The 27,906-nt window shown below is 31.0% G+C and overlaps 1 protein-coding gene across 3 annotated transcripts in view; it reads left to right on the top strand.

The window, feature by feature from the left end:
* The window catches only part of LOC130443129 (homeotic protein antennapedia-like), a 442,038-nt gene that overhangs the window by 400,304 nt on the left and 13,828 nt on the right, over positions 1-27,906 (top strand). For all 3 annotated transcript variants that reach the window (XM_056777609.1, XM_056777608.1, XM_056777610.1), the window contains one exon: positions 16,227-17,133. In XM_056777609.1, coding sequence (XP_056633587.1) covers positions 16,410-17,133 — 724 coding nt within the window. In that variant the 5' untranslated portion in view covers positions 16,227-16,409. The remainder of the gene's footprint in view (positions 1-16,226; positions 17,134-27,906) is intronic.

Raw genomic sequence — 27,906 nt, 5'->3', positions numbered from 1 at the left:
TTCTTTTTCTCTATATAATAAATGAAGGTTATACTTTGGGAGAATGTCCCTTGGGAAAAGGTAATAGTCACATCTACTGTAACATTTTAATGGAAAAATTCATTTGAAATACGTTTTTATATATCTAATTATTAATTCCAATTTTCATGCGATATAGCTTTGGATCAGCATTAACCAATCACGGTACGTATGTATGTCTTCCTCTAAAGGGCGTCATGAAGTAACACCAAAATTAATAAATAAAATTTTAGAAAATTTATTTACCCAGCATAAATTAAAGTCTATCTATAATAAGTGGAGGAACTTTGTTTTTAAAACACGTCTATAAGTAAGGTTATACTCCACAGATTGTGGCAAACTTAAAGACAATACCAACATGAGAGTAAAATTTACGATCTTAACCAATGAGTAATATGCATAACCAAATTCTTTGGGAGGAATTTGTTGTTTTTGACGTACACCACTGCGCAATCAACAAAAGAGCACGAGGGACAAAAGCAAGAGCGATCGTCGATACCATGTTCCGCGCTTGGAATTTTAATCGACCTAAAACAATCTGCGTTGGAAGCCGTCGCCACCCCCTTCGGACCGCTCCCCTTGGCGGACGGCGGCGACCGGAACCAGATAAATCCTATTTCGGCGCACTTCTCCCAGTACTTCCGTTTACTCGGATCACAATTCCGATTAAACACAACTACACAAAAGCGTTGGCAGAAACTGTGAAATATGGCCTTTATTCATACAATAAAAAGATCGATCTCGCCGTTTTATCGGAACCACTCTCTCACCAACTACTGTTTTATTTACAAAATCCTCCGTTTAGGCCTAACTGTGGAATTAAAAAGAACATAAAGAGTGAAAAAATATGCGTTAAATAATGAGGACCAGCAATTTCTATAACGATTATTTTAAATTTATTCTAATACTAAACTACAATTCCGGACATGGTCATTTCAAAAATTGACACCATTGATTCACAAGAATTAGATAAATATTAAAGAGAACAACCTTATTTGTTGAAAACTCAATTGCTTAGGAGCTAAGGTATTTGTTGCATGCAGAAAATATGTTGTGAGTAGTCATGTGAACTGTAACATATTGAAACTGAAGTAATAATAATTTGATTTAAACATACAAATAAGATAATTAAATTCTTATGTTGAAGCTGGAGTTGATATAATATTAGAATGGGTTCGAGATATACTTTGCATGGTGGGGTGCGAGAAGCGCAAGTGAATCGAGCGCACAGGCACATTTAGAAAACACTTGCGTGCATCTAGCGCACACTACCTGTGTCAAATCCGAAAGATCGCGAAGAACGTACAAGAAAATTTGATCTGCCGAAGTGAGTCCTAGAGAGCGAACTTTTGAATAATTATTATCATTAAGACAAAACGAAAAACCATCAGCAACATCTAAGATTTTCCAAAATGAGCAAATGTTTTGATTGAAGATTCCGTCTTTATACCTGCAACCTCCTCGAACCAACGTGCGCTCGATGCACGCATTCACTCTGCATATATCTAATATCATTTTAGCACTAAACAAATAACAAGTGAAGAAGTCGTCACACTCTCGGCGCGAGAGATTATAGCGCATTTACCGCTAGCAATCACTAAATATTAACAAAAACAGTTCGCCAACTGTCAACTTCTTAGTTTAGTTCTTTAATTTGGTGGGGTTATGAGCACAAAATACTTCAGTTCCGTCTGTATTGTTCTTTGGCTATGAAAATATTATTCGCGTTATTGCGACAATTTTCGTTGTGGGAAAATAGGAAAAAGCAATGTCTGAAAGTCAGCAATGTCCTTTAGAAGATGGAATACTGATAAACAGTGTAAGGAGTTTTCCACATTCGTATGACGAAAAGGATCCATACAGGGAATTTCTATTTGTTTACCACTAATTCATAATTATCCTTAACTTACAGCATAAACCAAAAAATTACCACAAAGAAAATTTGGTTTAATATTAATTTCAATTTAAACCTACATAAACCAAGCTTAAATGTATTATAGGAAGTTTCTATGAAAATAAAACAATTTCAGTTATTTAATAATTTTTTCCACATTATTTCTTGACAATTCCCATAATAACTTGGTTAATGAAATAAATACAGTTAAAAAATTAAACATAAGTGAAATATTTATCATTATGAATATCAAAGTGATTACAAATATTCGATAATTTTTAGATATTTTTTATATATTTTGTCAAGTAATATTTTGATAGAAACCGCAACAAGTCGAAACGTAAATTTTTTACCTGTTTAAAAAAACTAATTTTCTTCTTATAATATACAAAATTTCTTTCGTTTCGGCACATCTACAACTAGGAACAGCGCAATTTTGCTAAATAATTTCATCTCCTCAAGCTCGCAATATCCGTTTTAAACCTATTTATCAATACTAATAAGCATACGAAGTGGACGTAACAAGCATGACATAAATATTATCGTAATGATCACTCTCCAATTACATTAAATACATTATAGCTATCAATTGGACTCAGAGATAGAACGATCCATTACATTTATCTACACGAAAAATTAAGAGAATTAAGAAACATATGGTCTTATCTCAAGCAAAATATTTCTATCAATTTTTGATGTGTTTGATAGTGTTTGTTGAATGGATACGACTCTACGAGGGCTAATTCCCTCAGCCGCTTACAATAAATTAATAATGTACTAATATTTTTGAGCGTCTCGAAAGAAGCACTGTTCGACCCCTGCAAACTACAAATATGATTTTATTATTCGTAGTAATTTGACTTGGGAATTGTTGGTGTTCAAATCTGGAGAGCACTGAGCACACAATGTATGAGGATACCAGTAATTACATATTTTCACATGACCTTTGTACAATCATCACTATTGAAAAATTATGATGTGTGGTAGCTTTTAAGTGTTTTTGGATCATAGTGAGGCAGTGGAGCGTTATTTTAAGGCTAGACTTCAGATCAAATTGTTGGTATCTAGTGGCATTTTGTTTGCAGTCAGTCAGTATGTGTTAAACGGTTATAGCAACATTACAAACGGGAGGACTTGAAAGATATATTTGTTCAATTATGGTGTGACAATTCTGATAATCGTAGCTTCAAGTTTAGAGACATATGAAATGATAAAAGAAGATTCATGGATATAGTTTTAAAATCTATACTTACTGGTCTAAAATATTATTGTAGACAGCTTCTTCGAAGTCATAATCTTCATGTATTTTATTGCCAGTATTAAAAGCCAGAAGGAAGAGATTAATGCATCACGAGTAAAGAGAATTTGTTAGATTTGGTAACTTGTAATTTGAAAAAAGTTTGTTATCTCAGCTAATATACTATTTAATAAATGGAGAAATAGGGCACACCGTAAATTTTTTACTATTTTTAAAAATTAATTTTCAATCAGAAGAGACCTAAACTCACAACGGCTTATAAACAAGTATCGGTATATAAAAGGGTCTAAGAAATGAGATGTTAAAAACATAAATTAAAACTAGAATATTTCTATTAACAACCATTTTTGTTCTACCAGGTATATTTAGATTGCGTCCTGCAATAGTAAACCGTTTTTTTAATATTATTTTTAGTTAGTTTATTTTGTTGTGTCACTATCTTTCCCATGTATTACGTTATATCTTGTTAATTGTGGAAAAACTTAATGGGAACTCAAAACTATATATCATTCAAATTTTCGTAAGTATAAAAACAGACAACAGCGCTTTTAATCGATAAAGTATATATTTCACGCTAAACAAATCAAGTGGGTTTCTGTTTTCCCTTGACACGACCACCAATCTATGTGAGTGAATAAAGAAATCTATTTGAAAGAAACTTTCTCACAGGTTCGAGGCTGTGATAATTTACCAACAGCAACTCGTTGACAAGTGAACTGTTTTACCGGCTTACCAATGCGTCGACGAATCGGTAGTAGGTTGAAAAAAGTTTGGCTATTTACCGATAGATGAGGCATTCGGAATTTATATTTAGCGGCACATTTAAATAGTTTATTGAAACTATTGATTTTGATTAGAAAATATAAAATATACTTAAAACATGAAATGGTAGTTTATACAGTTCAAGAAGCTACAGGGTTCAGATAGTAGTTATCATATTAACAGAGATTTCTTGATGATTGATTACTATATGTTTTTTTATTAATTTATTATAAATATAACTAATATGTTAATTAATGTTATTAACAGTACGTCTGAAATAAGTGATTCAATTTGAGCGGTTTGATCAACTATAAATTACAAGAAAGTTGACGTTTAATTTAAGCATTTAAATTGTATTGGATGAATTAATTGGTTGATAATGTTATCTGCATTTTAATTGAATATATTTAGTATGATTTATGAGAAAATTTTTAAATCAATGTCGTTCGTTTATCTTTCTATAAGTGACTTGATACTTACCTTTTTATTGAATCCAAATTTTGGGCGATTGCGAAATTGTAAAACTCTGTTTTTATTTTCCAAAAATACGTTCATCATCATTAGTATAATTAATAAATTTTGTAAGATATCAAAAAGAGTTATTGATGCGATGAGTAGAATAATGTATCTAGAATTTGTTTTGGAAAACTCTGTTTTGTCCAAACTTACGATTTCTAGTCCAGTGAACCACTGTAAAAATATGGAATTTTTTATTTTGAAATTAATATGTATTTATCCTTCACTTCAAAATCTACCCTATGCCTCTATGTCCAAATTATTGTAAGGGGTGTAAACTACCCCTTATTTTCAAAATTCAATAAAACGAAAGTTAAAGCACTTCGAAGCTAAAATAACATTTGTAGTATTGACATAAAGATCGCCTGATGATAATATTTATGTTTTTCAACCCGTAATCAATGTATTTCAACCCTTAAAACCATACCCCCTTATGATAATTTGAAAAAAAAATTATACTACTTTATCTTACTTAATTTATATTGAAAGTGATCTTTTTATTGTATTCAACTCAAATGTTTCTTTATCTCTATCTTTCCACCCTTAAAAATCATTCCTTATTACTAAAAGTTGAAAAAAAAAACGGTTTTGTATTTATTTACACTCTTTCTATTCGTGGGAGGAATTAATGTCTTTAAGCTCTCAATTTATTTACAAACCATACAATATATGTAACTTATAATAATTTAATTATAAATATCGCGATTACATTTACCAATTCGTTTTTTACACTACCACTATTTATTTAAAACTAACTAAATCCGTTTACACAAATAATTTAAATACCTAAATAGAACTCTACAACAAACAAAAAATAAACGAAATAAATAAATAGTCTTTCCTAGAAATTATTTAGAAGAAATAATGTAAATAACTCGCCTGTTATAATAGAAAGTTGGAAAAAAAGTATCAAAGGCGCATCCGCCATGTATAAAAAGCAGATGAAAGGCACTGTGCGAATTCGCTGAATTTAAAAATTCTATTGCAGTTGGACAGGGCCGGCCCAATTCGCGAACTTGTTCGTAACATTATATTAAATTGATATTTTTTGTAGAGCTTGATTGGAGCCTTGAAAACCTTTTTCGTAGGAAACTTTATAATCTATTAGGCTAAATAGTTTTAGAATAAATTGAACCCTTTATTTTTAATAGGAAGACGTTCAAAGGCTCCAAAACGGAACCAGTTACACGTTTCTGTGAATTTTGGAGAGTTATCGCTCGATTAATTCTGTTAAAATTTTGTTGAAGTTAAGAAAAAAAATAATAAAGATCAAACCTTACTTTTTGTTCTCTAGCAGTTTCAACGTATCTTCCACATTTTTTTAAAAAATTTTTTGTAAAATTAAAAAATGCTTTCTCCATTGTAACCAAATTTTTTTAAGAATCTAGCTCTCTTAAACATTCAAACTTCTTAAAATTAAAGTGTTTTTCAAATTTATAACATTATATTATTTTCGTCATAACTCCTTTATTTCATGTATTACAGTCTAAGACTAAAGTATTATTTAGATGGTTTCATAAAGTTCTTTAAAAATGTATTAATACATTTTTTAAGTAAAATTGACCTTTTCCACTAATTCAATTTTTCAAAATCATCGGTTCACTAAATAAGTTCCACCTTTAATAAATTATCACTCGGTTTGTATTAGGTCTATAAGCAAAAAATAACATTCTTTTAATTTTTTAAAAACTACATTTAACCACATTACATTGAAAATATGCTTTCTTTATAGCAAAAATTTAAAATTTCAATCACGAGTAAGTCGTCAAAAAGTATTGATTTTTTGAAAAAAGTCCATAAAATAACGTGTGCTTAGAATACTTTATCCTATCGATTTCTACGGTTAGTTTTAACAAAAAATTACCAACCCCTAAATGGGACGGTCCACAGATTTCTTTACTTTATTTTAAGAATAGTTCAACGATGAAGAAGACAATATGAAAAGAAAACTTCGTATTTTGCAGAAAAAAAAGCCATTACAAGAAAATCAAGTATTCTGAAAACAGTCTAAAATAATCGTTAAAAGTTAAAAAGTTAAAAAATTAATTTCAAGATATCGTTATTTTGATGAGTTTCAATGTTGGTTTCTTCTCAAAAATAAATTATTGTGTATCTCATTATCGATGTATATTAGAAATATGAATTAACCTTAACCTCGTGGAAGTCATTTTGGAATACTTCATCGCATTGATTGTATTATACTAGCGATGGACAGACATTATTGTTTATTTCATATAGATCACTAGGAAAATTCTACATTTTGGAGGTAGTGACAACATATGAATACTTGCCCTTTTCTCATTTGAATAACTCTGCTTATTAAAAACATTCAAGGAAAACGTTGATGGTAATTGGACGAAATGAGATTTGCATGTAAATAGTGACAAAGGCTCAGCAGGGGTGAAACTTTTAATTTAATCAAAGAACTTGACACTCCAGGGTGTTTTTGGATGGAATGGTTATGCAAAGGGCACAAAGCAAGGGTGAGAGAAGTATGAGGTGTAAATGTGTCGGTTTTAGCGGGTGCAACGGGATCCGCTCTGGGCCAATTAATATTCAGAGAGCCTTCAAAGTATCTCTGTCTTCTAATGTTTCTATCCTCCTCTACGCATTTATTAAAGCTCGTCTCGTTTGTACAACAATCAATAATCAAGTGAAAATCAAGTTTACCATACCTACACGTTTACACCAAGAAAACTAAATTATCCTGATGTCCTGATGCCAACTAATTCAGTTATTCTAGAATTTCAATTGTAAATTTTTTATACTAGTCTGGATTTTGTTCCTAAGTACATGTGATTGAGTATGAAGTACAATAAATCAATTATTATGTAACATATTCTGTAACATTAGTTGGGTAATGATCATTTCAGAGCAATGACTATGACTTAAATACTGATCTTAAAATTTTATTTTATCAGTTACCGGGTGAATTGTTGTATTAAAGATATACAGTGACATAAATTTTGGAGATATTTCTACATTTATTTTTCTATTGTCTAGATATTTGCGTATATAAATTTATAATCTATCTTTGAAGACTATTTGCTTCAACATTCATTTTGGATTCTTTTAATGTGCGAGTTATTTATCGGAACATTGGAAGAGATGTTATAATCTACATACAACATGTTAGTGTATATCAGAAGAAAGATACGCAGAAAAAATAATTTCTTGATGACATAGTATCTCGAAACATTTTTGTTATATTTAAATTTCTCTACTTGTTTTTTTCGACGATTTTTCTTGTCTACTTAATTAGAAAAACTTGATTTCACTTTGGTTTATAATATTCTCTGAAGTTTACATATAATTGTGATTATATTTGTCTTCGTATACTTTACTGGAAGTTTCGAGGTTTTAAATAAAAAAATCTATCACATACATCTATTTTGGAATGCACATTATGTTGCAGTTCATGAACTTTCATTCTGTAGTTACAACAATCTTTGGTGTGTCATGCGTGAAATTCTTGGAAATCTACTTTATCTGATAAAATCTTAATGTCAAGTTAGAATACATTTTATATGTTCTTTTTTCTCAGAAATTTCTACTGTTACCTTATTTTGATGTCAAAAGGTAAATGTTTTCTTGGTAGAACCTAACCGGATATAGAAACATTTTACATTACTGTTATGGTATGTTCTTTCTTTAGTTATTTCTTTGTTTTTTATTGTGATGTTCTGTCTTGTATCTAAAATTTATAATTAACTGTTCTCAGTAGTCGTGTGAATGTCACACATGACAAATCATTTCCCAAGTAAAAGGAAAAGTGTTATAAGAAGCAATACTCCATGTTGACATGACTAAGCAAAACCTGAATGCGCCATATTATATTTCAGTAGAATTCTGTTTTCAGCAGAACAGAATCAGAACAGTTTACATTACATTACAGTATTGATTACAAACCAGATGTTACCGCCATTGATTCAGTATACTAGGCATTTGTCTGACAACCTTGTTCTGAATTAAAAATGATGAAATATTACCAAAAGACCAAATATTGGAAAACAAATATAGTTATTTCCGAGGAGGCAAAAATTTCTACCTAGAAGGATATATTTGGTCCACTTTAAACAGAGAAAAAAAAGTTTCATTATTTAATTCACGATTTGTATCAAAAACTTTTGAAACTTCTGTCACTAATATAATATATAATCGCAAGCCCGTAGTTTCTGCTCTGATCTCTAAGAATACGAAACCGAAATAGCGGGCGCGTGCAATGCCGGTCTGCGCGGCGCCGTGTCACTGTGCTTCACCTCGTATATTAAAGTACGTAGGAAGTTATACCGGCACCTGCGTTAATTAACTTTCGGTAACTAGAAAAAATATACCACTATAGTAGAAGGATAAAGAGGTTTGCTCATAATATCATAAATAATCTTTGTGTCAATAAAGACAAACCAATTTCATTGAAAATAAATAAAGCTGTTTGATAACATTTTAATTTTCTTTATCAGTACTAAACATATTTTGAAAACAGCCGTTACATTGATGCTGCACTACACAAACTAAGATGCAAAATTTGATATTCCCAAAGTAGATAGTACATAGGAAGTTATAAACTCATATAACAATTTCAATAAAATATCTATTAATTTTCATTTTATGAGTTTGAAGGATATTTCTTTATCTGCAAATCGAAAGTAAAGTGCTAATAATAAAATGGACAGGATCATACATCAAAATGAAATTGTGGATTATGAAAACTATTGCAGTGAAGTTACCTGTCGTATATGATAACGTAGGTTGGCTATCACAATAACATTGTTTTCAGATATATTTGGAAGCAAATAATTTCGAGATTAATTTTAACAAAGTTTGTCCAAGGTGCGGATGATAGTCCAAACTTACAGCAACAAAAACATTTTCTTAATTCAGCTCTAAATCTTGTAATGCGCTCTCCTCTGTTCAATGATGCTTTAATTTCTTTAGGCGAATCTTCTAATTTATCTTGCTTATAACCATGTGTTTTATTAATATATATGACAGATTTTCACTTCTTCACTTTTTTATTTCCTATAACTTCCCACATTCTTTAACGATGTGATTCCTTTATCACATACCTTTTAATGATCTTACAATATTTGATTCAGATTGTTGAGAGAATTCTCTTTAAATTTGGGTATTAGTTTTGTCGTCAATTAGTACGACTTTTTGGTAATAATTCTCAGTATCATGTCTTCTATCGTAGATATTGCTGTTCTTATGAGATGATGCAATTCATTTTTGATAAATAACTTTTTTGTCCAAATTAACTTACTGGAATTATAACAGACTAAACATCTTGGACCAAAGTTAAATGAATCTATTGCTTAAAAAGAATTTTTACGATAGTATAATTTAATAAATTTGAAAAAAAAAATATATCTGAAAACATTCACCGTGATTTTACCAATATATTCACTTACCGATCATTTTTGAATATAATTGTATCCATATCTATTTTATGTAATTTTTGTCTTGCATTTTTATTTACTTCTACAATTTTATCATCTATTTTTATCGTTTAAACTTTGCAGTAGCTGCAGTTACAAGCCAAGGAATGACTGTTTCGTTTCATCCTAAATTTTTCGTTTTTCGTTACTATGACACTTCAGTTTTCATGTGTGTATTTGAAATTATAACATGACAGTAATAATAAAACAACGAAAATCGTGGTTTCAAATCTCATTTGCACATCCTCGCTCATGTGTCTTCCATTTCTTTCTGTTTTCTGTTTCAGGAATGGATCAGCCCAGTATCATTACATACTTGAAAATAATTTCATTATAAATACTTCTATTTAACTGTATATATTGGCTTTATAATAAGATAAACGTTCAATTTAATCAATAGGAACTTTAGTGATCGATCTCACTCGAATTATGAATTGTGACTTAAAAATATCATGATTTCAAAATTTGAAAATGTATATACATTGCGATATACATTGATTGGTAATTTCATAGAAAATATCAATTTAGATGGTAGAAAATCAACTTTATTACTTTCTATGATCAATAATTCTGCAGACATTTTTTTTTCATATTTTGTTTTTGTCTATGTTTATTTCGTTTTTAGTTACAATTGTATTGAACACTATCAAATATTTTGTTTCATAAAAGGTATATTTTCGGAATCCAATTTTTTCTTTTTTTCTAGTATTAATTAGTACTCTCTCTTATATACTGAATTTAAACCTTAAGCTAGTCTTTGGAACAAAACTCGTTCTCTAATACCACAGTAACTGTGCGAATGAACAGTGTAATAAACTAATAGAAATATGAATAATTAACCGTATAAAGTGCTAAGTTTTTTATGGGAAAAGCAAGCACAAGAGGATAAACCCTATTACACTCCTGTATTTCGGGTGCCATGTGGAGATGCCTGGGTATATGATTTTAAACTTCTGTACGTTGTCTGGAAAGACGTGCTTTGGTAACTGAATTCACAGGCTTCCACTTCTCCAAAAAAAGGAGGCCCGATAAATTGACCTGCAGGCGAACTACGTGCACATGAGCCACGTCTGCCATCGAGTAGGTCTTGTAAATATTGCTTTAGGTGGCATTATATTTAACAGATCGGAAGAACATCTGCCGTGGTAGTATAGGTAAAACATAATCAGGCTGGCGAGCATTCTTAGGGTAAGCTTGGGAACCGAGCTCCAAATATGCAAGCAAAAATGGACGAATCTGGGCCTTGTAGAAGATTAGAAGCTCTTGTGAGGTGTATAGCTTTTTGGTCTCAATGAGGTAATTTTTTGTGAAGGTGCCATAGCTAATTTAGCCACGTGGCTATACCAGGAAATATTGCTCCTAAACTCAACCCTTGATAGGCGAGTTTGCGGGGCTGGTGATATTTTATGTTCAAATAGGACCAAATTATAAGCTGCAGTCTGGGTCTTTCCTGCAATCAACTCAATCAGATTGTTTCCGTTCTTTTCAGAACGTTTTCAAGATCTGTATTGATGGAGGTTTATTGCGGCGGTCGATTCAAACTAACACACCAGTGTGCTGTCGTCCACGAAGCTATAGATCGAGTAGGCCGTTGATGTACATGAAAAAGAGAGTAGGTGACGCAGCCCTGTGGACAAACCGTACGATCTCAATTTATTTAGAAGACTATTCCATCTAAACATGCTCTACCTACCTATCAGAATCAGTAATACCTTTTTTTCTTATTCAAAACAAGTGTTTTCACTACATTATTATATTCTCAGTTCTTGTAAATTAATTATAATCGTAGATAAAGGTTAGTTATAAGCTATTGCGAGGGTTATATTTCTGCCCCAATAAAAAAAATTATTTATGGTCGAAGGTAATTTTATAGTTTTTCAAAACATTCTCCATTGAGAGTAATAATATTTTCTATTTGTTCTAACCAATATTTGTGGTACTTTTGCTTTTCTATTGTCGTTGACATTCGATTCGATTGTTTTGACAGCGGTGTCAAAATTTGCATTTTCATAATAGAGAATAAATCGTCTCTTCTGTATCGTTTTCCGAACGTCTTCTAGCAAACAATGATAGTGTACTATTGGAGTTGGTCATATTTTGTTGTTCTAACTCTCTTTTCATGACATAACTGGCAATGCGCGAACAAATTTTTTTGATTTAGCTCGTCTTAAAAGATTGCTGTTTCAATCCAGGTTCCTACGTGTAGATCCATGATAGTTTACTTGTAAGAGCTTCCACTTTTTCAACATTTTATGCATCAGTTAAAGGAAGCCTTCGTTGTCCATTGGTTCATGCGAGATCCAAAGATCCAATTTTTGTACGGCCAAATGATTATGCTGTTGATATTAATACTCAAAGATGCCTAAATCTCAAAGTTTGTTTAATAATATTAATCACAGCATCCATGTTTTCAGGCATAAGTACAGACATTATCAGGTACTCCGCAGATTTCGTGCGTTTGTTAATTGTTGGTAACCCTAATCGAACTTAAATGACAAAATTTTGTAGTTGCGATTATGTTCAATAAAGTATAGTTAACACCGGAAAATCCTCAATGCTGTTAAAATTATAATTAGGAATCATCTCATAGCACTATCTGCAGGTTACCAATAAATCACATGATAAAGTATTCGCGAAATAGGAAATGTTTAGTAAGGAAAGAATGGAAAAAATGTTTGTGAAAATGCTATGTCGGTATAGAATCGTTTACAAGTCCGATGCTGCAATGACTCATAAATCTGTGACATTAAAAAACAAAGACAGAGAGTACATCAAAACATGTCCGTGGTAAAAAATATAGGTTTAGCAAAAAGCAAAAGCTTGATGGCATGATGGCGGCGTCACGTTGGCTGGTTGTGGTTAACGAATTACATGTGTGTGAGTGCGGAACCTTTTAGTTTGACAAATCGAGTGTCGGAGACTGAAGCCCGAAACTCTCTTGGATGGGTGATTGCAATAACTTTTTTCCTATCGAAATTTTTCGTTTTTCATAAGCAAAAGCCAATTCCTTGGAAATATTTCAGTGCATCTATTTTAAAAAATAGAATCTTCTTGAGTTGTTTTTTATAGAAATTTTTCAAGAAGTTGTAAGAAATATATATTGACCAACTTCACAATCCATTACATGGCAAACATAGTTCGATAAAATTAGTTATAAGGATCATATATAATTTTATAATTATAATATACCAAATTCAAGCAAGTTTTTTGAATTTAAATTTAAAATTTAAATATCAAATTAAAATATAAATTTAAAATAAAGACAAGTCTCCAAACTTGGAAATAAAACTAGCAGGAACGACAATATTTGAAAAAGATCAAATCAGTTGACAATTCCACGAAATTAAATAGAAACAAAGTCGACATTCATACACTACCTGTTAAAATGATGAATTTCAACTCCTTGCAAAGAGCCGACGAGGATTATTATTATATAAATTTGATGTTCTTTACACTTTCGTGATTAAATATCAAATAAATAAATATATCTTTAAAAATAATGAAAAACGCGCTTTTGAAGCACATCTAAGTGAAAAGTTCAAAATAATATTCAAAATTAGCTTAAAATAATAATGAATGAAAAATACTACTAATATTGTGAAAAAAGGCGTCGGGCACTGTATGTACGAGAAATATGGAACAACAATAATATTACTATTTTTCATTCATTTTTCATGTGCTATGGAAGCGTTTTTTCGTTTATTTTCAAATATATTTATCAAATTGATTTCTTCCTCGTAAAATGGCTTCGCTGCTTATATACCTACATCTCGTTGACATTTGTATTGAGCCATATCTGTATAGTTGGTAAGGTTGTCCAAATGCTTGATTTCCAATACGGAGATCGGAAGTTCGATTCCTCTGTCGAAATTTTTATTAAATAAGGCACGTGCTCTTAGTCCAAAGAAAAGTTACAAACAAACCCACATAGAAGTGAAGCTGATATAAGCGTGTTAAGAAGAGAAGTAATTCATTTAAAAGTATTTATTTGAGAACAAACATTAATTAAGGTCATTCCGTGTGTTATAGGACTTATGACTTTAGACTAGGTAAAAACTCTTAAAGACATTTATCATATGTAAATGCTATAGGCTATGTAACGTTACAGTATAACCAATAATAACATCAATGTTTCAGAACTCCAATAGCGTGCATTGCGTAAATCGTTTCAGTTTAATTAGTAATAATTTCTTTTAGTTCGTTCCCAAGCGCTTTCCACAAATAAATTCCTTAATTATTTGATACGGATGCTGCACGCAAATGTTCCTATTAATTTTTTTTGTCAAATCTTTATTCATCTATCATTCATTGTACCCTCATCATAAACTTCAGAAAAATGTTGGTAAAAGCAAACTTTTTTCTAATTAACAATCTAAGCAGTTCAACCCAACATCCAACACCGTCAAAGACTTAATAGTGGAGCAGTAAGAACATGGGAAAGAGTGGCCAACGGTGGTACCATGCGTCATCGCTTCTTATTTTAAAAATGATCCTTGTATAACAAAATTATTCTGAAAACAACTCAATAACATATATTTCTTTTTTGAAGATAACTCAATATAATCTATTTTATAGTAGGCATTTTAAACAAAAATCTATTATCGATTATCTCTGAGCCAGTATAGCCCTTATAGAATCCCAACAACCATCCAATTATTTCATTAATATGATATTAGTATGAGTTATAAAGGATGTAATACATTATCCAAATATTCCACTTAACTAAAATCTAGTACAACTAAAAACAAAAGAAGTAATATATCTAGTACCTTGTAATTTTTGTGATGCTGCCTACCTAGGGCAGACATCTCAGTATTTACAAAATAGACTAAAATTGCATTAACGAACCATAAAATATTCAAAAAACACATATTCTTCTTGAAACGGTGTCAATTACACCAAACAGAGAATTTTGAGAAATGGTTCACATACATAGGAATGCGAAGTGATTTTATATATAAAAAAATTTATAGTTCTATTTTATATATTTTATTGCCACTACGATTAATTTAATTGATGACAACTATATATTTTTGAGAAGTAAAAACTAAGAAAAAATTAATTTTTATTGTTAAAACAGCTTTCAGCTTTCTATTTTGATTTTATTTCTATTTCGATATTCATGATGTAGGTGATCTATTGATTAATATAATTACGTAGTGTGTCCTGATGGAAAAACTCTTTATTTTTGTTTCAAAATACGGTTGCTTTTTTGCAATATTTTCACTAAGTAACGATGCGTCATACTCCTGTTATTATTTTACCTTCTTGACAAGTTCATTTTAATGTGCTTTTCATCCAAAGTGAGCAAACGCAGCAGTCAATATGAGGTTAGCTTACGCATGCATAATTCTTCAGACAGTATACGGCAAATGAGGTCGTCTAGCATCATTTGGTAAACTTTCTGGATAATATCAGCTATGTGCCAAAGTTTGAAGCCATCCCAAACATATTTCGTCGTCCAGCTGATATGGCCACTTTCGAATTTAACTTTAAATCTTAACGACTCATTTATACGATTGTCAAACAAAAGCTAAGGATCCAAAATTTTAGTGTAACACTTTAGTCTTAACCTTACAAACACAATATATTGTTGCCAGGTTTAAAATATTTGTAATGCTTTTTTTTATATTTGTATTGAAAATTAATATAATGTCATATTAAAAATGAAAACCACAACAAGTAGAATGTCAGTTGAAACCAAAAGCTTTAAATCGACTGGTATAACAAAAATTAAATATTCAAGATTGATAGAGTGTAATCCTTATTGAAACTACTTATTAGACTTATTAGAATTATACTAGAAAAATTTCTAGTGGATCACTCTGTAAATTGGTATATGTTTTAATAATCTCAACTAGACATATGTTAACATACTCAATTTTTATCATAACGTACAGTTGTTTAATTCGGTCTGAAATTGAATTAAATTGTTATATTTATCAAATTAAATCGTAGACTCTTTGATCTACGTTGTATTAAATAGATCATATAATTGTGTGGTATTTTAGAAAAATCCGGATCTATAAACTTTGTCAGAATCGGAAAGAAGCATGGCTAACTGGGAGCAATCATTGCATTCCGCGACCACATGTGTACATGATGCGTGAAACTTAATGATGAAATGTCTGGGTTTACATGTGTCACTCATTTTGTTAGCCTAAAACTTCCAGAAATTTATTCATTCACAATCTTAGCCCCGAATAACATTGTTTACCATTACCAAACATGAATATGAACACGGATTGGGTCTCGAGTGAAATAAATAAACAATATATTAGTATATTGTCTCTAAATACGATACATTGAGTGTACCCTAACGTAGTTTGTTTTGTTACAGGAGTACATGAAGCTTTTCTTATACATCGGATGAAGTAAACAAGGCAGAAAAGTGTATAAACAGTGTTAAATTTAGGTGCGTAAAACGGTGGTGGCGATGAAAAAATGCAGCTCTAGTGATTAATGTTATTGTAGTGAAACCCAACTCGGTGTCGAATACTTGCTGTGATTAATAAAAATTAGCATGAGTTCTTACTTTAATAATTATATGCCAGACATGAGAAATGGTGGTGTTGTATCTGCTGAACATCAACATCAGCATTACGCTGCCGCAGTACAAGTGGCTCAAAGTGGTGGACCAGTTCAAGGCGATCCGAACTCGTGCTCGGGTGATCCTTCGGTTGTCGGCTTACGACAAGGAATACCTCCTCACCATTATGGCGGTCCTCCTACAGCGGGTCAGCCTCCTCAAGGAATGCCTTATCCTAGGTTTCCACCGTACGATAGAATGGATATCAGAAACGCCGGTTATTACAACGCACAACAACAGCAAATGGATGGTCAATACAGGCCGGATAGTCCTACTAATATGCATATGTCAGCGACAACAGGACCTCCAAATGGACATCAAACACCAATTGTGTATGCTAGTTGTAAATTGCAAGCGGCATCGGTGACCCAAAATGGGGTGCTAGGCCCCACTGGTAGTCCACCTCTAGACAGTGCACAAAGTATGAATACTCAACACATGGGACATCATATGCAGGAGCAGCATGCGCAACATCATCCGCAGGCGCATCATCAGCAGCAACATATGATGTATGGAGCACCACAAAATGCGAATATGCATCAACCCTCTCCACATCAACCTCCTCTTCAACAACAACCTCAGCCTGGACAGCAGCCACCAAACAACACGGCTTCTGCGCTACCTAGTCCTCTTTATCCTTGGATGAGGAGTCAGTTTGGTAAGTTAATATTGAATTATGTAAAATAATAGTAACAGCGTTCGATGAACTTTTTAATTAATATGTCTTACTACCAGTTAGTTTTTCATAGATTCGATATAAAATGTTATATTCTTGTGCTATACATTCACTTCAAAAATATTCGTAAAATGGTTACTTTTCACTTTTATTATCTAGAATTTATTTGGAGAAAAATTTTTTCCATACATCTATTGATTGCAATTTTATTGTAGTGCAGAAGTTGACAGTACTTTATTTGATTCTAAAATACCTAGAAAACCTCGGTGTTTTTAAAATATTTTTCGTTCAATTGTTTGTTTTGATTTAAATGTTTTCTTCATTACTCATAAATTTATAATTAAATTCCATGATATACTTGCCACTGATTAGGAAATATCATTGCGTTATAAATTTCATGAAATTCGTTATGCGGTAACTCTTGAAAATCCCTTAGAAAGTTTCTTTATTATCCATGCCACAGAGAGTGACAGGTTCAATAGGATTCAGCTAAAACTACCGAGAAAACTTGCATCGTTATAAAACATTTTACGAAAGGTGATCTAGTTATTCAGTCACCGACCTTGTAAAGTCAGGAGGTTGACATTTATTATTTCAGTAAATTTATGACATTCCTTCGAACTTCTGGTTGAATTTTGCATAACCGTTCGTCGTCTTTGAATGTCTCAATTTAACATTAAACTGTCCTTTCCACCGGGGGGTCCGGTAAAGCTAACATAATGCTATTTTTACTATTAACACTGTTTTTAGGGCAAAAACTTATTATACTCATTTATTACTGTTACTTTCATCGTTGTAATTTAATATATCTTTGGTTTGAAAAATTATGGATGTCAGCAACTGAGATTATATTAATATTTGTGGGAAACGAGAATATTTTTCGAATAAAGATGATAATTTAGTTAGAAATACGCACAATAGATCTCTTGCTGTTTTATTAAGGTACCTTTTATTACCTTGTTAGATTCTCTGAGTTATTTTACTACAACTTTTTGGTATCAGTACTGTGTAAGTAGTTGTAGTGTAAGTATCGGAGAAGTAAATTTCGTAAGTTTGGTAGTACTATTTTATATGTGAATAGATTCTATTTTCCTTATAACAATAATCAATTAAACGTATTTAACTGATTATTAAGAAATAACACTGGTATTTAATAATTTCATTCAGAATTATAATGAGATCATATTTCAACTATTTTGCCCCTTCAATTTGTCATTATATAGAATAGAAAAGAGAATTCTAAATCGAGAATATATTCAGTCTCAATGATCGAGTATGTAGTCTCATATGAACAACTTTGACAGAATTTCTTTGGAAATCAAAACAATTACTTGAAATATTTTATTTCATATTCTACTTTGATTGAAAAAGTTCATCTAGCCACAATGATTAATTGAAATAAGCACTATAAATTTCCATTAAATTCATATAATTTTCTATTTACTATGAAAAATGTCCACAATAATAGCATGCAATGAAATTATTTAAGTATTCTCTGTCCGTTATTTTGAATTTGAATTGATTTCCTAGTAAACAACAATCAAAATCTTTTTTTATATTGAAAGTGAAAGCGTGGAGCGCTTATATAACAAATGTTGAAAGTAGTGGACTTTTAAATAGAATGCCTAATTAAGATATATGGAGTTGCATCGATATTTAAGTATGTATAGAAGATTAATTCTTTCCATAGTAATGATGTTTGTACTTTGACCAAAATTATTCTATATAACCATACAGCTATATCAATGTGAAAAGCGAATTAATTTCATTTATGTTGTTAATTCTTATCTGAATAGTTGCTCATGTTTTTCTCAATATACTCAACTTACCAACTATGTCACCTGAAATACTGTCTCATTCTTTTCAAAAACCTTTTTTTACAAATCATTATTAACTTTTCCACTATTTACTTATTAATTATAAATTCAATTTTCTGTTTGAGTTTTTCTAGCCTTTAAATACTCTCGCTATTAGGTACCTAAGTTATAAAACGTCACATTTAAAAATGTCTTTGTTCTCTTGGCTCTGATCTTTTCATAATAATAAAATTCTTGAATTAGTGGCTATTCGTACATTTACAAGAAAGATGTATTTATTCATGGAATGGGGTATATACGGAAAATAGTTTATTCATTCACTCCTTATTTATATTATAACTTTAAAAATGATTATACCACTTGTAACCGGCGCATTCGCCATAATTATTAACTAGTATCTAGCTGGCAACTAAGTACTTTCGCTTTTTACTGATAGAGAGCCTCGCTTCATTTTTTGAATAACTTATATATGTTAGTATTGTACTTTTCCGTTTCTCACGTAATACTGGTCACATTGTCGTAACTTTAGCAGCAAGTTGTGCGTGATTTTTATTAAAGCTATTAGTTGTGGGTTAATTTTAAATGGAGTGCAGAAACGAACATTTTCGGCATATTTTACTTTTTTATTTCCGTTAAGAGAGAAAAGCTGCAGTGGCTTACAAAAAAAAACCGTTCTGGAGATTTTTCCCTTAGGGATCAGCAACGTGCTTGTGGGCCTAGTGAAGTTGATGATGACCAAATCAAAATCATAATTGAAGAGGATCGTCATATATAACTGTTCGAGAAGTTGCGAAGAGGCTACATGTATCGCACACAACAATTGAAAAACACTTAAAATGTCTTCGGCTAGTTAAGAAGATGGATATTTGGGTCTCTCGCAAATTGAAAGAAATTCATTTAACATAAAGAATCAACATTTGCGATATGCACCTTAAACAAATTATACCCACCTTTTTTGAATAGAATCATGATGTGATGTAAAATAGGTCAAGTACAGTAACATAGTTTGAAATCGATCATCGAACAAACATCGAAAGATTAAAACAACAAAAAAGCTCATGCCGTCAGTTTGCTGAGATTACAAAGGGTTGTGTTTTTGAGTTGCTTTCAAGGAACCAAACGATCAATTCTGATGTTTACTATCAATAATTAAAGAAAGTCAAATTACAAAGGTTTAGTGTTCCACCATTATAATACATGGCCTCACACATCTTTGGCATCTGGTAGCAAACTCTTGGAGCTTGGCTGGGAAGTGATGCCATATCCTCTATACAGCCCTGATCTGGCACCATCTGATTACCATTTATTTTGAAGTTTGCAGAATTCTTTGAATGGTCAAACTTTCACAAATGACGATGTCCTTCAATAGCACCTGGTTCAGTTTTTTGTTGATAAGGACCAGAAATTTTATGACCGCGATATCATGAAGCTGGAAGGAAGATGGCAAAAGGTCATTGAACAAAATGGACATTATATAATTTGTTAAAAACTTTTATTTGCTATTATTTATACTAGAAAACCGAAATGATTTTGTCGCCCATCAATTTATGTTACCGGCCAAACCCAATTTCAGGACAAACTAGTTTTGCCTAGGATAAACTAGTTCTTCCTATAGGCGATAGGATTAACTAGTACATTTAGCCCAGTACAAATTAGTTGAACCTAATATAAATACGCAAACTCTAGAATAAACTAGTACGGACTAGTCTAAACATTATTGTATATCTAGAAAGTTAGAATTCGTATTTGCTCGAGATTTTCATTTTTCTAAATATATGAAATTTTTATTAACAATTTTGTTTGCTTACTTCGACATCATCGTCCAACACACTGATTTGCTTTTGTAAAAACTTTTCCTTCTAACCGTATGTTAGGTCACGTTTTCTATTATTATAATTTGTTAGTTGATATTCATAGAGTAATAAATTCACCTGACAACATCCAACCATGTAACAAATTCTGAAATTAATAACATAGAGTCTTGATCAACGGAAACATCATGACATAAGAATTAAAAACTTATTCGCCTTTCTATTAAACTCAATGATGTGCAAAATTCAAAAGGCGTAAATATTATGTTTGGTACGGTTGTAAAGAGGAACGATTAAACTAATAGAGTTGGAATTTACATCTGTTGGCAACCATAAGCACGGGTAATAACAATATAACCGCCATGCCACGGTGTATATAGCCAACTTGTTGAGCAAAATTTATGTAGCAAGGATGCACTCGTATCGGCATCGTACGAATCCGACTATGCTCGACTTCGCTATTAAATAAGCATTCCGGTGATAAATTGTGACGCGATGAGATTTGATAGTGCTGTAAATTATTTAATCATTTTCCTTCTCGTAGGGACTTATCATTATTAGATTATCAATCGTTTCTAAATTAATATCTATAATGGTTTCTTAAACAATTTGATTAATCATTTTCATTTAGAGACCTGGGTACTTAGGTAAAATAAAAATATTTCAATATAAAGTAAGAGGGACCACGTCATTAACTATACCTTTTTTTACAGTTTCTAACCGAAATTTTTGTCCTAAACTTTGGTGTCTACATCCATACTTTCAAACATTTTGTGAGGATGTATAGTGCTGAGATATTTTAACCTTGTGGTAAATGTTTGGACTGAATCACATGTTGAAATGTCTGGGCTCCAAACAAAACAAATTTCTTTACATTTGAAAGACTAGAAGCAAGTGTATTTGTATTTTTTCGCTTGCGAGACCCTTATCGATCGTTAGCTTCTATATTGGCTATCCTATTAACTATTATTGCTTTATTTACTACAACTCGAAATAGTTGGGTTGTTGATTTCCCGAACCATTGTACATTCAGCTGTTATCTACTGTTGCTCCTATAAACGATTGAGCATTGAGGATATGGTATGACATAAAGGGGTTATTTCCCAGCTAAGACCTATTCTCCTATTGCTGCAACTTAGGAATCCAGTGAGTGGTTTTCTCTAAAGCTGGTGCTACTATCACCCAGGAGATAAACCGCTTACTGGGCACTAGACTAAAAATTATTGTTTTTGAATTATGTTTTCAAAAATTATATATATAATTCTTATATGCAGCTCAGGTTAAGCTAAGGTTAAGATCATGACTGCGAAGGATTGTGTTAAGTTTTATAAAAATTGTTCTTGGTTAGGCTATTTTTGCTCGAATCTACACGCTAGAATTTCCAATTATTGTTTATAGAAATATAGAGCTACCAACCTTAGTGTGGTTTTATTGATTAATATTGAAAGTATTCACTGTTCTAATCCTAAAAACAACCAAGGGAAAGGTGCTATATCTTATGAAGAGTGGAGTCTACCGTATCTTTCGAATTCTAGACACTTATCCTGTTGAATTGAACTGAAATCGGTGTTCTAATATTTTTTCTCCCAAATTGAAACTATATATTAAGTTATTGTTTAAGCTATTTATGATGAATGACGCTGCTGCCGATGATAATCATTCACCTTATAACCCAGGCACGCCTCTACTTATTTATGAAATAACAAAAATTAGTGCTGATTCATTGATATGACAATTACAACTTATGAATATTGTCATGGGTTTCTGTAATACAAGACAAACATCTTTAGTGAAGATGAAATTGGATACCTGACTCTGAATTTCAGAAACTATCTCGCGAGTCATAGTTTCCAGTATTAAAATAAGTCATAGCAACAAATAAAGTTAGAATACTCGTACATATGAATTTGTCTCAGAAAGAGTCAATCCCGAAAAGAATGCAGGATAAAACACAACCACTAAAAAAGTTTTATAAACCAACGAATGATATAAAAAATTATGTTAGTCAACTAATAAAAGCAACAATGTTGGTGTTGTTGAATGTTTACCAGTGTAAACATGGATACAATGACTATTTAGTAACAACAAAAACTTGTTGTTACAATCTATAACCTGTATTTATATAAACTCGTTTGTCAGTTATATAAATAAACATCGAATTTGCATCTAATTTATTTCTAACTTGCAAAAGTATTGATGCGTCATTTGTTTCAAACGATCAGAGAGAACATTTGAAAAACATAACTGACTAGTTTGTATTTCTATAACGTGAATTCTGATATCTGTAATAATAAATTGTGCTAAAAATAATTTCGATATTTTATATATATATATAATACAAAACATCCACCTCAAAGTGACTAATAGTTCGTTTGGTATTTTAGACCGTTACTTACATAATTTTGATAGGAGCTACAATTTATTATATTAATAGAATGTTTGTTATTATGATTTTCCACATTATTCTTGAGTTAGTTTCAAACTTGAATAGGATTTAAGTGTAATTCATTATTCCTACCTATATTAATGTAGAAATATTGAATATCTAGCATTAATGTTTAGATTTGCAATTTATTTTTTGTTATTACAATGAAAATTCACAAGAGTTCATATTTTTAAGTTAGTAATTAATCCAATTGTTTCATAAAGTTGAGTTTATTGTGAAATTTGCAATTTATTTCAGGTTAAAACTTGCGAGGAAGCTTGTAAATAAATTTCAATGGATGCAACCTTAGAAAAAATTATAAATATTATGTGAAAGTTTGTGAACATAATTTTTGAAACATGGAAATAAGAAAATTCTATTTTATTATTTCGAAAGTTTTAGTGGTTTATTCTAATATAATTTAGTGTTTACCAAAAATAGGAGAATTTCTGAAATTACATAGAAGAAAATATAAAGCTGAATTATTTTAGAAGATTTATTCAAATCTACAAAAAAATATAAGGGTAATAGATCAATAAAAAATCGAATTATAACCAAGGAAAATCAAATATTTCAAAAATATTGGAACACAATAAAGTAAGAATACAATTAAGTTATATCACGTTTTAGTATAAATAAATTTAAAGCAAGTATATTTCTTCAAATTGTATACATTTGTTTAAATATTCAGACATCATTGAACTTAAGATTAAAATAATTGAAATGAAATATTTAACAAGCAAAGGAATAAAAAAAATTGTTTCCTAGAGCTGAATACAAAGAATGGATAATAGTTGTTCAGCTCAACAAATTTCAAAAAATTCAAGGTAGAAAAAAGTGATCGATTGGGAGGAAAAAACAACCCTAAAGAAGAAAAATGTTCACATATTATTTTTATTGTAATTAGAAGAGTGAGTTTTTGGAGGCTGAAAACACCACTATTGTTAGTTTTCATCATGTTTCTGATTTGATTAATCTAATAGGTGCATAAGTTTTAATCGTCATATCAAGAAAACTATTTTCTTGATGGGAAAATATAGAGTCACTATTTCGAGTTTTTCACGGGGTAAAAGCAATTAAAGGAACCGAGAAGAGTTAGGAAAATACTGAATGTGCTACGTAGCATAAATGATTGGTGATCTGCTTTCACATGTGGGTATATGAACACGGATGAAACTGGAAACGGACCGTCATTCACTATCCATAAATGGTTGATAAAACTCGTACCTTTGTACTTAGGGATGCTCAAATAGAAGTACGTGAGATGCTAATAAAGTGAAAATTGCGACAAAACTGTTATGCAATATTTTGTGTATAAGGTTACACACGAAAAAGCCGTCAGAAAAATGGGTGACGCGATTGCTTAAATGCAGAGAACGATTAAGAATTCTCTAAGGATTATATAATATATTTCATGGGCGTCATATATTGAATTAGTTTTTTGAGTTTCTGATGAAATTTTACTATCGGGTTTAAGAGAAAGAACATCGGTCTATCACTCCATTTTCCTCTTCTCGCCAATAAATTCAAAACTTTGTTGTTTCTCTTTTGCTATTCCTATCACTTGGAAGGTGGCGTCATTTCGATCCACTCAGAATAGAGTAGAGAGAAATAGAAAGTGGTATACCGATGCTCTTTCTCTCTCTGCTAACCGTTCGGTCCCACTTGAATAAGATCTCATACATCGCTCTCTCTATCTTTATTATTTTCATTTATTAACACTAATACTGTTAATGTGAAATAATCACTGATTATCCATTCAAAATTAATAGTGAATTTAATGTTATATCAGTTTTGAAAATCACTGCATTTGAATGGTAAAAACGTAAGAGCCGTCAGTATCTGCTGCAAGTGACGTAAACTAGAAGTTACTAGACTTGAAAGTTATTGGACTGAGTCAAAATACGTTTTGATAACTTTAATTTCTACTTGAATGTTTTAAACGTGACATTATAAAGTGGACTTGGTGATATTCACGTTACAGCCCCTTCTTCTAAGTTCCGTCATAAGTTATACCACTTGTTATGCTATTTTGAATTAATTCTTCCGTCCATATGTCGTAGTAAATTCAATTTGGGTAGTCAACTCCACATCAGACACAAGAGGTGTCATCTTCATTAATTATTTATAAAAAAGGTAAACGAGAACTGGTCATATACATTCGTTATTGTAGAAGAATTGGCCGATCTTTGTTGCAATTTATTCTCTTATACTTGAAACTCAGGAGAAACGTCTTTTTCAGATTATTTTCTGTACCAAAGCTTGTAAAAATGGTTAGGTGGCAAGTGATGTCAGACAAAAGAAATATTGTAGGAAGAAGAAAATACGTTTTTTGCGAAACTTTTTGTGTGGTTTGACAAAATTGGAAACTCAGTTTGAAGATGCTTCTAATAACATTTTGATGAAAATTATATATTCCGTTGACAAATGAGAAAAATGTTTCTTACTTTTTTGGATTAGAAACTATAGATACTGTCGTTTCTAACCACTAACAACAAAATGAAGAGGTAATCAAAAAGTTAAAGTAACAGCCTTTTCACGTGTTTATCTGACTCATTTCTACTTCTCGCTCATTCCATTTGTAAACAGTCATTAAAGCTAATTCATTATTTCTCATGAATATTTCAATATTTCGTGAGGTGTTTTAGTACTTTTATCTTCTAAATTTATGGAACATATTCTTTGAAAAGCAATGTAAGTAATGCTATAAAAAATTCAATCACATCTCGTATGTTTTATATTATTTTGAAGTTTCAACCCATCGATATTCATTGTCTTGAGATGCTTTGAGAATTCTTGTAATCACAGTACCTTATACATTCTTAAGTAGTCCTATTTTTATGTTTGGGTGGTCTCCTTAATTTTTTAGGTGTTGGCTTGATTCAATTAAGCCTCTTAATTAATGAAATAATTATTTCTTCTTCTATACCTTCATTAAAATCTTCAGTATAATTTACAACTGTTTCAAAGTTCGACTTCTATGGCCCATTTTTTAAATCTATTTTTTACCTATGTTCTCTAATCCTTTTTTGTATTACTAATTGCCTTTTTGACACTAGACGAAATTAAGTATGGTCTATTGTGTGCCTTCGACTTCGTTCAAATTTTTTTCCAAACAACACTATATTGTTTTTTAATACAATATTCGTTAAAAATAGAACAACAACTAAAAAAAGAACGTCCACCATTACAACGATTCAAGCAAGTGTTCGTTCCTAATTAGAAATGCTGTCGACTCGCATGACTGATGGTTTTGTCGGTCACCCCATTCGACCCACAGACTGTGACTTATCTGATGAATGCAACCCAATTTTTGTTTCCATTCTAGTTACGTCAGACCCATCTCAAATGTATACCTACGAACAACCCGTCAAAAAACATGAAAATGGAACCGCCATGTTCTTTAAATATTTTACCTCGTAGCCAATAGTCTGTGAGCTACAAGTAGAAATTAGAAAATAATAATTAATCATATTAGGTAAGGGACTCATTAATTTTCTCATTTTCGAAATATAACAGGGCGTACTTAAGGGGCTTTACAACACGAATATTTTAGTTCCCTTTTTTGAGATAATCAATTTATGCAATTACTTAGGTACTACTAATGAGAAATTTCTATTGTTCTATTTGTTTTGAGTAGTATTGAATTACCATTACGTGAATAGTTTCCGAAACAATGTGCTTAGGAATATTGTACCCTCGAAGTCCACCAAGACATAAAAAACTATCAAAATACTAATAATCTTAAAGGAAGACTCCAAGAGCCCATGATTGTAGAGTTTGTTTTTCCCCTATAAAATCAACAATAAATTACTTCCAATATTGCTATTCTAGAGTGCTAGCAATATTCCATAGGACGAAATGATATGAGATGTAGATAAACAAATATTCCCGACAAAAAGATTATATTCTATCGGTTCTTTTTTTAGGGCATAATTTAGAAGCATCTAATGACTTTAATCAAAATTGAAAAAGTAGATTACATTAATATAGTAGTTGTTATATGTTTTCTGGCCTATAGACTACGTTCTAAAGCCCGCCGCATTCTTTTCCCCATTTTTATTATTAGTAGGGGGCCTCCATAGAACACAGAACAGAATAAATAAATCCTGAAATGTAAAATGGGAAAGCGGAGCTATTATTCCGCAGATTATGCAATTGTATGTCGACGCACAATAAAAACCCATATTTCTTTGTCACTCCCTATTGTGGTTATGTGATATCTCTCTTAAGTACTGCTGATGTTAACGAAAAACAAGAAATGTTGAAAATTATTTGAATATAAATTGCTCTAATACCACTTTTTGAAACAATTTACACAATGAAAAAATATAGTTCAATTTGTTAAGTTGGATACGTATTTTCCATTTGGAATATTATTTTCTCAGTATTTTTATCCAAATTTGTTTTTAAGTCATACAACAGAAAAAAAAATATCACTTAAATGCAAATAATTTTTTCATACAATAGATTTAAAATTAACCAACAAATTTTATATCGAATAGAATTACATAAAAGTAAGAGGTTGTATGGAAGTATATTTTGAATGAATTACTTTGAAAAATCTGAAACTATAACAAGTAGAAATACAGCTTCTGTAAAAATAAAAAATAGTCTCATGTTTATAGTCTAAGTTAACATATGATGAAATATAGTGTTTAAAAAACAGCTGATATACAAATATTGATATGAAATAATTTAA

Source organism: Diorhabda sublineata, chromosome 4, assembly GCF_026230105.1.
Source record: "Diorhabda sublineata isolate icDioSubl1.1 chromosome 4, icDioSubl1.1, whole genome shotgun sequence".
Lineage (NCBI taxonomy): Eukaryota > Metazoa > Arthropoda > Insecta > Coleoptera > Chrysomelidae > Diorhabda > Diorhabda sublineata.
This window is presented reverse-complemented; position numbering and strand designations above follow the sequence as displayed.